This window comes from Cucumis melo, chromosome 3 (assembly GCF_025177605.1).
Source record: "Cucumis melo cultivar AY chromosome 3, USDA_Cmelo_AY_1.0, whole genome shotgun sequence".
Classification (NCBI taxonomy): Eukaryota; Viridiplantae; Streptophyta; class Magnoliopsida; order Cucurbitales; family Cucurbitaceae; genus Cucumis; species Cucumis melo.
Window position 1 is genome coordinate 23,826,818 of NC_066859.1, and position 12,655 is coordinate 23,839,472.

A 12,655-nucleotide genomic window follows, 5' to 3' on the forward strand; every position below is an offset into this window, starting at 1 on the left:
AAAAGTGTAACACACTTTAAATATTCTATTATTAAATTACACCCTTTACAATTTTCCAACTATCTTTTAAGCATTTATTATGAAACTAGTAAATTGTTTAATTTTTAGTGTGATTTTTTAATATAGCAAAATGAACCAAAATATCATCATCTATGTGTGCGATAGGCTATGATAGACTAATCCTTGTATAAATCTATGTCATGATAGACACATACAAAAATCTATATTGATTTATTATAGATAAATTATGATATTTTTCTATATTTATAAATATTTTCAAACATTTTATCATTTAAAATAATTTTTTATAAATTCAACGATCTAAACTATACAAATAATAAGCATTGAATAAAAGGAATAAGAGGAAAAGGTTAAAACAAAACAAAACAAAACAAAAAGGGGAAATTGCCAAAAATAGGTTAAAAAAAGAGATTTAAATGAATTTTGGGACAAGTTTTCAAAAGAAAGACTTTTAGGACAATTTGGGTGTGAATGGACAAAAATGCCCTTCCTTTCCTTTCTCTCTTCCACGTTTGCTTTCCCTTCTCTCCACGATCGATTCCTTCTCTTTCGCGTATAGTTCCCTTTCCCTTCTCTTTTCTTTCACGTAGAACACCTGAACCTACTCCGGCCATCGTCTCTTGCCCATCGTCACTTGCCCATCGTCGCTTGCCCATCATCGTTTGCCCTTCATTGCTTGCCCTTCGCCGCTTGCCCTTCGTCGGTCGTTGTCCAGTGCATTTCGTCGCTCCTATTCGGACCATTCAATCAACTTCGAGCGTTTTCTCTTATTTGGGTGAGTTTCATGTCTAACCGATTTTCAATTTATCTGCTGTAAGTAAATGTTTGGTTGGGGTATTTAGTGCTATTTTCATCCGTAATTGTCTGGTTTTTGGAATTGGACTTATTTGCCGTAAATTAGTTTAGTCAAAGTTTGGTTTTAGGTTCTTAGAAAGTTCAATGGGTAGTGAAAAATGAATTGAACTAGAGGATGAAGATTTAGTTGGATCAAATAGAGGAGGAGTAAGCAATAGGAATAGAAGGAATGAAGGTTTTTTTTTATCTCGCACGTATTTTTTTTTATCTCGCACCTATCTCGCACGTATCTCGCACGTTCCAAACTTTCACTATTTATTTCAAAATCAACTTGGTACACCTTATAATCCATTTAGAGCTATTCTTTGCATGTTTAGTAACTCTCTTAGGCCCTCATGCAACTTAACGTATGAGTAATGACCAAATATGAAACAACTAACGTCAATACACTTAACAGTTTCATTCCTAACCTTTCTTTGAAGTCCAATGTGCTTCAATATGGTTGACATCATGCCCTTCAATTCGTCAATATCTGATTTTATACTATTAAGTTGCCCTTCAACAACCGCTACTCAATCTTGGAGATTCCGAATAGCCTTTTTCATCTTAATCTTGGACTTCTGTTTCTTACTCTTTTTGAAGTCATCTTCATCATTAACAACTTCTCTTACTCTTTTTGAACCACCATTCTTCGATTGAATAATGGTAGATGAGCGGAAGTTTTCAAAAAGTTCACCTGAAGCAATTTTCAACTGCTCCTCTTCAGGTGTCATCTCAATGACCGCCTTAATTATAAACTGCAAATAGAAAAAGGCAAATGTATTTAGGACAAAGAAATAAGCACAAAATCATGCGATCCTTAAGTAAGTTACTATTGCTTGCTACTTACCATTGGCGAGTCAAACACCTGGCTTATAGTTTGGGACTTTGGTGATTGTTGGCACACCCACCTCAGCATTCGTGGTATGGCATAATCGTTTACTTTATCTACACCACATCCAATGATGGTTGGTATAGACTCATATGCCCAAACCTATTCGACATTTGACAAACAAGTTTAGGAAGTGCCACAAGATATATATAGATATATAAACAAGTGGTTATACAATCGTTTGAAAACAACTATACGATCATTTAACATAACTAAACGATCGTTAAAAAAACAACTATACGATCGTTTAACATAACTAAACGATCGTTAAAACAACAACTAAACGATCGTTTAAAACAACTAAACGATCGTTTAAATAACTAAACTATCGTTTAAAATAACTAAACGATCGTTTTAAAGTTTTGAAGTAAGAAGTAAGAAGTCACATACCTGTAATGCATGCGGAAATCCATTGATAGTATATTTTTTTGTCTGTGTTGATTTCTTCTTTCCCTTGGCATATTGCTTGTCCAAGGCTCTTTTCAAGGCACTTAGCGTGCGTACAAAAACAATTCGACCCCAATCATAATTATTAAATGTATTTCAATCATTAGCAATCTTGAAAAAACCAATGTCCACTTTGGTTCGCCTATCTTTTCCCAACAAAGATATCTCTATAAAGTAGACTAAAGCTAATTTCACAATATCATCGTCATCACCCTCGTATTCCAAAAATATATCCTCTAAGTCGCTAACATAAACACACTCCTTGTCTTTGAAAAACTTCTCCAACAGTCGACTATTCCCAACCAACTGAATATAGTCCTCTTTAGGACCCCATAGTCCAATTATGATGTTAAACTCTCTCCTACTGAAAGTACAAACAACGCCCCCTAGTAAGAAACTTATAGAATCCTTTCCTTCATCTTCCACCTCCCTTAACAGTAAGTAGTGGATGAGTGGCCCATTAAAGACAATATTTAGGTCCAAAAAGTGCCCAAACTTTGTTTTCCTAAATAAGGCTAATTGATCGGGTTTGAGTTTGGCCTTAATATTATGTGTTGTCTTTTCCAAATGAGACAAACAACTTACTAGGGAATAAAAATGATGGGAAGGATTAATCTTGTACAAGGGTCCGTCGGTCGATGTCGAAGTTGATGTCATGATTGAAGCCTGAAGAAAAAGGAACAAATTCCAGCAAATATATTTAAAATGGGTTACAGATAAAACTCACTGAAATAAGAGAACACGCTCAAAGTTGATTCTTAGGTTCGAAAAGGAGAAGCGACGAAATGCACTGGAGGACCGACGACAGACGAACAGTCGGAGTATCTTCGAAGAGCAGAGCGGGAAATTTCAAAAGCCAACGAAAGGAGATGTTTTTTTTTTTTTACTTCAGGTGTTCTATGCGAAAGAGAAGGGAAAGCGAACGTGGGTAGGCGAAAAATCAACAGAGAGCGATAGAAATTTAATGAAGGGCATTCTTGTCCATTCACACCCAAATTGTCCTAAAAGTCTTTCTTTTGAAAACTTGTCCTAAAATTCATTTAAAGCTCTTTTTTAACCTATTTTTGGCAATTTCCCAACAAAAAGATTAAAACCCCTATTAGATAATGGGAAGACCGAATTCATCAATTCATACAAACTCTACAAAAAAATATAGTTTGCCCTAAAATATAAATCCAATACCAAAGAAAGAACTACTGAATCAAGTAATCCACTTGAGAACCGACCGAACCGGATCGTACCCTTAGGTTGAAGCGAAAATACACCTTCATAAAGAAACTGTCGAACAAGGAAGTCCCAGACGGTGTGCGAACACCAGGCGCGGCAGTTGAGACGGCAACCGGCATCGCAAATTGACCTCGGACTCACTGGCTTCAGGCATTATAGTCTCCAGACACAATCCAAGGACGATTTCTCAACTGACGGCGATGGTTTTCGGACGGACGGCGAATGAAAAACCCGATCCTCTGAAACTGTGGAAGCAACGAATTGTGCGGAAGCTGGCTGCGGTTCTGCGAGTGTTCGACATGTCGGAATCGTTGAAGTACCACACCGGAAGTAGGGTGCGCTACTTTAGACGGCGGCTAGAGTACCGGCGACGGCAATGATAGCAGCGAGCAACTTGGGTTCTGCAGTGCTAGAAAAATTATCGTTTCTCCTCAAGGTTAGATCTACCGCTCTGAAACTATTTTAGTTTAGATGGAATTACAATATTTTTGTATTACAGTAATTCAATCATAATATATGCAGTCTTCAAATAGGAGAAAGGTTGAATATTTACAACGCAGGGAAACAATATATTATATTTTCATTGATAATACAACTCTTTGATTATTGTAAATGTAGTATAGTTTAAGATGAGAAACTAGCATGATCACATTGATAAATTAATTCACACGTTCTAACTCCACTTTTCAGGTACTGTTATGTTGGTACATATTGTCCATGAAGGCAATAATTTTTTGTACTCGACAAATCTTGACTTCCAATAAGTTTCGAGGCATCGTTTCTTCGACCCGCATACATTTTGACCGTTTAAAAGTTGAAGTCTTTTCTAAAGAAGTGTGTGAGATAATATTGGACCAATATCCTGGCATCAAAACATTGAATAAACTCCACTCCAAGATTGTTGTTAATGAACATCTTCGGATTGACCCAACTCTTGCTATTAAGCTTATGAGAGCTTACTCTGCTTGTGGGGAAACAAGTGTTGCTCGTTACATCTTTGATAGAAGTCTTGAAAAGAATGTTGTGTTTTTTAATGTCATGATAAGAAGTTATGTGAACAACAACTTGTATTTTGAAGCTCTTTCCATTTTTCAAGTCATGTTAAGCTGTGCTTTTAATCCTGATCATTACACATTCCCTTGCGTTTTGAAGGCATGTTCTGGATTGGATAACTTGAGGGTTGGGTTGCAAGTTCATGATGCAATATTGAAAGTTGGTCTTGACTCAAACTTATTTATTGGTAATGCTTTAGTAGCCATGTATGGTAAATGCGGTTGTTTAAGGGAGGCTCGAAAAGTCCTTGATCAAATGCCATATAGAGATGTGGTTTCTTGGAATTCAATGGTTGCAGGGTACGCTCAAAGTGGGCAATTTGATGATGCATTGGAAATTTGCAAGGAAATGGATTCTCTAAATCTAAATCATGATGCAGGTACAATGGCTAGCCTTTCACCTGTTGTGTGTTATACATCATTGGAAAATGTTCAGTATATTCATAGCATGTTTGAGAGGATGGCTAAGAAGAATTTGGTTTCATGGAACGTGATGATAGCAATATATGTGAATAATTCTATGCCAAATGAAGCCGTTAGTTTATTTTTGCAAATGGAGGAATGTGGGATGAAACCAGATGCAGTTACAATTGCAAGCCTTCTTCCTGCTTGTGGGGACCTTTCAGCCCTATTTCTTGGAAGGCGTCTACATAAATATATTGAGAAGGGAAATCTTCGGCCAAATTTATTACTTGAGAATGCATTACTTGACATGTATGCTAAGTGTGGATGTTTAGAAGAAGCTAGGGATGTATTTGATAAAATGAAATTGCGAGATGTTGTGTCATGGACATCAATGATGTCTGCATATGGAAGAAGTGGTCAAGGCTATGATGCAGTGGCACTATTTGCAAAAATGCTAGACTCGGGTCAAATTCCGGACTCCATTGCTTTTGTTTCTGTACTCTCTGCTTGTAGTCATACAGGATTGTTGGACCAGGGGCGTCATTACTTCCGTATGATGACAGAACAATATGGGATAGTTCCTAGGATAGAGCACTTTGCTTGCATGGTAGATCTATTCGGACGAGCTGGTGAAGTCGAAGAAGCATATAGTTTCGTCAAGCAGATGCCAATGGAGCCAAATGAAAGAGTGTGGGGTGCTCTTTTGAGTGCTTGTCGAGTGCACTTGAAGATGGATATTGGACTTGTAGCTGCTGATCGTCTTTTCCAATTGGCCCCTAAGCAATCAGGCTACTATGTCTTGTTATCAAACATTTATGCAAAGGCTGGTATGTGGAAAGATGTAATGAATGTTCGATATGCAATGAAGAAGATGGGAATTAAAAAAGTGCCTGGCATTAGTAATGTTGAACTTAATGGTCAAGTTCATACATTTCTTGCTGGTGATCAATATCATCCACAAGCCAAGAACATATACGAAGAATTGGATGTATTAGTCGGGAAAATGAAGGAGTTGGGTTACATTCCTCAAACTGAGTCTGCTCTCCATGATGTGGAGGTCGAGGATAAAGAATGTCATCTAGCTATTCATAGTGAAAAGTTGGCCATTGTCTTTGCTATCTTAAACACGAAACAAGGTACACCGATTCGAATTACGAAGAACCTTCGTGTTTGTGGGGATTGCCATTTTGCTATTAAACTTATATCCAAAATAGCGTCACGTGACATTATTGTTAGAGATTGCAATCGTTTTCACCATTTCAGTAATGGAATATGCTCATGTGGCGATTACTGGTAAGCCTCCTAGATGTTTAATTATTGAAAGAGATCGTTCGGGAGATGGACAAGCTTGTGTTGTCACCATTATCGTTGCATTTGAAGCTTTAGGTTATATAATTTTCTTCTTTGATTATTTATTCTCATAGTTTCCATTTTCATTTTTAGTGTGAACTGTGAGAATTTATATATTTAATTTCGATCTTCCTTCACTTTTTTGGTGCTTCTATTTTTCTTCTTCTGAAAGAGATAAAGATGCTTTAAGAGTTTGATGCTTCAACGATAAGCGGAGAGGACATTTTGCCCATAAACTTTGTTTAGGACAAAGTTTTGTAGCATTTAAATTATTTGAAGAACTTAATGTATAATAACATTAATACAATTATCTATATATATATATTTGACAAATATCGTTACCTTTTGTGCCCAATAAACAATTTTATTTTATTTTTTGGGAATAATTTTTGAACTTATTAGGCTTGGGGTTTGATTTTCTTCCTAACCTTTTGTAATTTCATACTTTCCATGGGTATTTATGCAAAAAGTAACTATAGAAACCATGAAAAATGCAACCAACCAAGGACGTCAATATGTTCGCTTCCAACCTAAGTGTTTGATATTGCAACTCTATCAATACACAAATCAACAATGCATTATTTGACATGGACACCTTTTGAGGACTATAATTAGTAATCGGTAGACAACCCATTTCACATGGACTCATTAATGAAAACTCTATGCAACAGAGACCACTCAAGTATTTTTTAGTACAATTAAGTACTTTTAAAATGAAAAACATCTATTTTCGTTACATCAAATTTAGTCTAATAATATCTCATCTCGCTTTATTATATGAGTTAAAATGATAAAGTTATCGTCAACAAAAAAAATATAACATTCATATTCAAGATTCGAATCTCACACTACTGATGAATTTAGTATAGTCTTTTTATGAATCTTCCTCAACTTTATACTCTTTATATATATATATAAAAACTAAAATAATTCTAATATCAAAAGTTAGGTCTAGTGGTCAAACTGTCGTTCGTTCGCTTTTGACACTAAATTATATTTTTTATATAAGAAAAGAAGAATATATATATATATATATATATATATATATATATATATATATATATATATATATATAGTTGATATGATTATTATTAATTTATTGTAGAAAAGAGTGTTTAGCTTAGGTAATAACATTTGAAACCATATTTAGAATATTCGAAGCCAAAACGGTGTTATCTATTTCTCAACGTTGCTTTTCTAAAAAAAAAAAAGAAGGAGAAGAATTTGGAACATTGAAAAGTCCAAAGCCAAACGCGCAAAGCAAATCAACCATTTTCTCTGCCCAACGGATTGAACGAAAAGTATAATCACCGCTGCTAATTACAAAAGCGAAAGCCCGTCGTTTTCTGTTTGTTTCTTCGACGCAATCACTTCTCTCTTTCCGTCCTTCCTTCTATTTCATAAGGATCCACTTCAATCTTCTTCGTGTTCATCTTTTGATTTTCTGCTCAACGTTTGACAGGTAACTGTTAACAACTTTCACATTTCCTTTCATTTTTTGCTACCAGTAGGGGGTTTTTGAAAATTTTCCAATGATTAAGAATTTGGGTTATGTTCATTTTGAGTTTTGAGTCACTGATATTAGTTTATTTGAGATATGGGCATGGTGTTTTGAGCTTACTTGTAGAACAATTGATGGTGGGGGCCCGGGGGCTTTATTTTTTGTGGATGATTTGAAGTGAAATCTTGAAACTTTCTTTCTTTTTCCCATTGTATTATGCAATATGCGATACATAAGCCTATGGGTGGAATTCTTTAATATCAATTTGGGAAAACAAGTGACGCTTACTTTTCTAATGCTCTTGACTTTACTCAGTTGCATGACCTGTTCAAAGGAACCAATAAGTGGTTTACCACTACCTTTTGGCTTATCTTCTAATATCTATCGATCATATTCTGCGGTGGGACCAAATATTTGATAGCTATCGTTTTTCATCCAAATCAAAAATACGAAGTATTCACTGAAATCATTAGATAAATTGTTAAAAATATCTTTAGTTTGACTTAACTTTTGCTTATTCAATTATTTCAACTCCTTGCAACTGCGGCAAAAGGTTGTTCCAGACCTAAATTTTGATTTATTCGATTTCTTTTCTGGACATCAACAGTGATTTTTGGTGAGTGTTGCTTTAATCCTTTGTACTGTTTCCTGTTGTTAGCTGTGTTTGTTGACTTGTGTGCGGTTTCTTGTTTCAATTAGAATTTTCTTGCTCTTGATTGCAAAAGGAGGTTCTTGAATCCGTATGGACTGTTTTTTCATTTAATTCAATGTTGCAATTTGTTGTTGTTTTATGTTTTAGTTATGAAGCCATTCTATAGAAAATCTAAATATTTTCCTATTTATTCTAGAGTTGTGGATTCTAGGGTGTTTATAGGGAATATTATTCCTTGTTATGTTCATCAATCTCTCGGTGACATGTCTAGACTTCTGCTGAGTTCTTTTTGTAATGGCATAGGATGTAATAGCTAACACTTTAGCTAGTTGAGCTTTATCTGCTGGCTTCTCTCTTTGAGATGAGGCCTCTTATTCATCAGTATACGGCTATAACATGAATATTATCTTATGATCATCTAATTTAAAACATGCTCTACGTTTTCTTTTTCCTTTCCTGTGATGAGGTTTTTACTTGTTTTCTGGTTTCAATCTTCTTTAATTGTTTAGCATCCGATACCTTTTCTTTTCAATTTTTTTTTAAAAAAGTTTCTAAATAAATATAAAAGTACCCAAATTTTGACGTGAAAGTGTTGATCTTTTAAGAGAGGTAAGGGTTATTTGAGTTTTTAGATCAAGTATTTGTCATCTAAATGACTTTACTTGAACAAGGTCTACTCTATAGGTCGTACAACTGCTCTAAAACTAAACATTCATCTTCCTCATACCAGATAAAACAAGCATAGCTGAGATTTTGGCACTGTAAGACTAACTTCAAGCATGTACAAGATTGATGCACTTGTATAAGTTTGTTTGCAGAAATGAGGATTTTTAAACAACCATTTTATTTCTTAAAAAAAAAAAAATGAAAACTAGAAAGCATACTGAGGTGTGTTGCTGCATGCATCTTGCTTCTTTGAAGCAAGGCACTTAAGTTGCTAATTGCCTAGAGCTACAATATTTGTTCCTTATACTTAAGGTTTTTGAAACAGCCTCAAGTTGAAGGCTAACTTAGATAGAACTAAAACTTTTGGCAGAGATATCGAGAGGGAAACATTAAAGAACTTGACCGACAATTTAGGATGGGCGCGACATAAGTGAATGGAAGTGGCGTCTTAGTGGAAAAATAGGAAAAAATAGGAAAAGATACGATATGAGGGAGAGTTTGAAGATGAAGAAACATAGAATTATACAAGGAGGAAAAAAAAAATATCATGGGTTTATCTGGTGCTGACAGCCTTTCTGTCATAACTTATGGCCATTTCATCTTTTGCCTTTGAGAAGGGAGTTGGAGAATTTGGTTATACATTAGTGAGACAGAATATTTCAGGGTGTGTGGTAGTGGCAATTAGGCTCTCCAGGTTAAGTGGATTTGGAGGCTTTCCAAGGGAAGATTGAGCTTTACTGTTAATTGGTAGGAGGCAAATATGAAAATGGCCTCTCCAGAAAGGAGGGAAAAAGTGATGAGAAATGAAGTTTTTCCAGTTTATGGTGGTTAATTTCCAATGTCAGACAATTAGTTGAGATGTTTTCAGCTTTGAGGCTAGGCTTTAGGATGGCAATATCCTTTTGGGAAATCAGTGCATTGAGCGTTAGACTATGAGAATCTTTTTTTACAGAATTTTCAGAATGTTAACTGGACAAAGAAGGTTGCTCAAAGGATTTTAGGATGAATTAGACTCATGGAACTTGCCTACAGGACTTGCTTGGAAAGCTGATAAATTGGAGACTGAGGAATGGAGAGCAAAGAAAGTATGGTAATTTCTCAATCAGATCACTTATTAGAAATTAACGGAAAAGGAAGATATTTGAGAAGAAAAATAAAGAAAATTGGTGTGGAAAGAGGCTTCAACGAAAGGGAGTTTGCTTATGGATTTTCTGTTTTGAAGCTTTTAATGAAACAGAGAAGATGTAGAAAAAGTGACTGAACTTTGAGCTATCTAAGTTGGTGATTTGTTCAGTGTTTTCAAAGGGCAAGCAATGACTTCTATCAGATTTATAGACGTTAAACGTTTTATCAATTATATAATATATTGTAAGAGGTTAGAACATACTTCATTTATTGTGCCCTGAGCGTCAAAAGAAGTATTGTAATTATTTGTTGACTTTCACACGTTGATGATTTTAGTTAAACGGCATATTTTCTTGAACAAGATACAGGTTGAAAATGATTTTTTTTTTGTTGTTGTTGTTGTTTTTTGCTATTAGTTTGTTCTTCGTTTGACGATCATGTACTTCTCTTGTTTGAACAGTTGATAACTCAGAATGGGTCAAGCCTTAGGTTGCATTCAAGTCGACCAGTCAACTGTAGCAATCAGAGAAACGTTTGGGAAATTTGACGATGTGCTTCAACCTGGTTGCCATTGTCTACCATGGTGCCTTGGGAGCCAGATAGCTGGTCATCTTTCTTTACGTCTCCAGCAGCTTGATGTTCGCTGTGAGACAAAGACAAAGGTTTGTTTCTGCAAATCATTAACAATTGGTTGTTTTATTTCTAGAAGAGGAAATAAGAAGCACCTTAAGCTAGAGATTCAGAGCAATCAAGGTTTATAAGTTACCGTTCTTAATGTTAATTTATTTTCTGATCTTTTTTCAGGACAATGTTTTTGTCACTGTCGTTGCCTCTATTCAATACCGAGCCCTAGCAGACAAGGCTTCAGATGCTTTTTATAAGCTTAGTAATACAAGAGAACAGATCCAGGCATACGTTTTTGATGGTATACTTTGAAGTTCTTTTGTTTAATACTTTAGTAGGAACTTAATTTCATGTGGTTTTTATTGTGATGGTTCTCCTTTCCCCACCTACGGCTTGATGAGTAGTACACCAGTACTGCCAGAAAACATTTTGTTTTAGGTGCAATATCTGACCAATGGGATGGAATAAATAGTGATTTACCAGGGAATGAAATTATGATTATCATAAATAATGTTTGAAGTATAGTACAATCATCTTTAGTTTATTACTGTATCTTGTTAGGAAACTTTAATAGGCAATTGCTCTATCTTGTTAAAATTTTTTTAAGGCTTGCATTTTTTTCCAAAGAATTCTTTTAAGACAATATCTTATGTTATGTATTCTATTTTAATCCATTTTTTGGAGTTGGGCTAACCTTTCAAAAACGTTAATAAAACTATGATTAAGAAGATATGGCACCAAGGTTTCTTTCAGCAGTTCCCGTTTTGATTTAAACTTTTGTCATTAAAATTGACCGTAATTTGGTTATAAATTTGTTGAGCAGTAACTAAAGTAGATGTTGCATCATTTTGTTGTTTTAGTTATTAGGGCAAGTGTTCCAAAGTTGGACCTAGATTCTACTTTCGAACAGAAGAATGATATTGCAAAGGCCGTCGAAGATGAGCTGGAGAAGGTACATTGTTTCTCTCTCTTTTCATGATCCATAATTAACCAGCTTAAGAATGTAAATCTTAATCTTTATGATATTTTGATCATGTAGGCCATGTCAGCTTATGGATACGAGATAGTTCAAACTCTAATTGTGGACATTGAGCCAGATGAGCATGTAAAGCGAGCAATGAATGAAATAAATGCAGGTAATGAAATACTCTACCCAATTAGTGATAAATGCTTGTTTGTCAGCCTTGGTTACTACAAATGCAAATCTTTGATTTCTGGGTGATTGTATAAACAGCTGCGAGACTGAGAGTTGCTGCAACTGAGAAAGCTGAGGCAGAGAAGATATTGCAGATTAAGAGAGCTGAAGGAGATGCCGAATCCAAGTATCTGGCCGGGCTTGGTATTGCACGGCAGCGTCAAGCCATTGTTGACGGGCTCAGAGACAGTGTACTAGCATTTGCTGAAAACGTCCCTGGAACGACGTCTAAGGATGTCATGGACATGGTTCTTGTGACTCAATACTTCGACACGATGAAGGAGATTGGAGCGTCATCAAAGTCTAATTCTGTGTTCATTCCACATGGACCTGGTGCAGTTAAAGATATTGCTTCACAGATCAGGGATGGTCTTCTTCAAGCAAGCCAAACTCAGTAGATGGGTCAAGATTGAAGATACTTGTGAAGATGGTATATATATTAAGTGTGTAGAATATGATATTTGTTTGTGTATGGGTTTGGTTGTTTTGTTTAATTTGCAAATTTATGTTCTGTGTTACGACTGATACATATAGTTATCTTTTAAATGAATAGTGCTCTAAATAAATAGTCACTCTCTTAATCAAGTGATTTTAATAATAAGCCTTTCTTAAATTTCAAATCTCTCCCTACCAAAATACAATTTTGTTTCTTCCTACGAGCTAG

The 12,655-nt window shown here is 35.3% G+C and overlaps 2 protein-coding genes across 4 annotated transcripts; both read left to right on the forward strand.

Moving 5' to 3' along the window:
- Positions 1-3,378: 3,378 nt before the first annotated feature.
- LOC103496411 (putative pentatricopeptide repeat-containing protein At3g49142) lies at positions 3,379-6,569 on the forward strand. The gene is made up of 2 exons (XM_008458245.3): positions 3,379-3,857; positions 4,112-6,569. The coding sequence occupies exons 1-2, from the start codon at positions 3,798-3,800 to the stop codon at positions 6,173-6,175; spliced, it is 2,124 nt and encodes a 707-aa protein (XP_008456467.2). The 5' UTR covers positions 3,379-3,797; the 3' UTR covers positions 6,176-6,569.
- Positions 6,570-7,417: 848 nt separating this feature from the next.
- On the forward strand, positions 7,418-12,611 carry LOC103496410 (hypersensitive-induced response protein 1). Of its 3 annotated transcripts, none has more exons than XM_008458242.2 (6): positions 7,418-7,690; positions 10,633-10,834; positions 10,977-11,097; positions 11,657-11,748; positions 11,836-11,932; positions 12,031-12,611. In XM_008458242.2, exons 2-6 carry the CDS (start codon positions 10,646-10,648, stop codon positions 12,387-12,389), a joined length of 858 nt encoding a protein of 285 aa, XP_008456464.1. In that variant the 5' UTR covers positions 7,418-7,690; positions 10,633-10,645; the 3' UTR covers positions 12,390-12,611. The 3 variants fall into 3 exon arrangements, with proteins under 3 accessions (XP_008456464.1, XP_008456463.1, XP_008456466.1); XM_008458241.3 differs by lacking the exon at positions 7,418-7,690 and adding an exon at positions 7,730-8,345; XM_008458244.3 differs by lacking the exon at positions 7,418-7,690 and adding an exon at positions 8,371-8,469.
- Positions 12,612-12,655: the final 44 nt, after the last annotated feature.

Excerpts from the sequence above, each read along its gene's own strand:
- LOC103496411 (XM_008458245.3), top strand. The coding sequence starts at position 3,798 with ATGATAGCAGCGAGCAACTTGGGTTCTGCAGTGCTAGAAAAATTATCG. Across the intron at positions 3,858-4,111 it reads AATTATCGTTTCTCCTCAAG|GTACTGTTATGTTGGTACAT; the intron begins GTTAGATCTACC and ends TCCACTTTTCAG.
- LOC103496410 (XM_008458242.2), top strand. The coding sequence starts at position 10,646 with ATGGGTCAAGCCTTAGGTTGCATTCAAGTCGACCAGTCAACTGTAGCA. Across the intron at positions 11,749-11,835 it reads TCGAAGATGAGCTGGAGAAG|GCCATGTCAGCTTATGGATA; the intron begins GTACATTGTTTC and ends TTGATCATGTAG. Across the intron at positions 11,933-12,030 it reads AATGAATGAAATAAATGCAG|CTGCGAGACTGAGAGTTGCT; the intron begins GTAATGAAATAC and ends TTGTATAAACAG.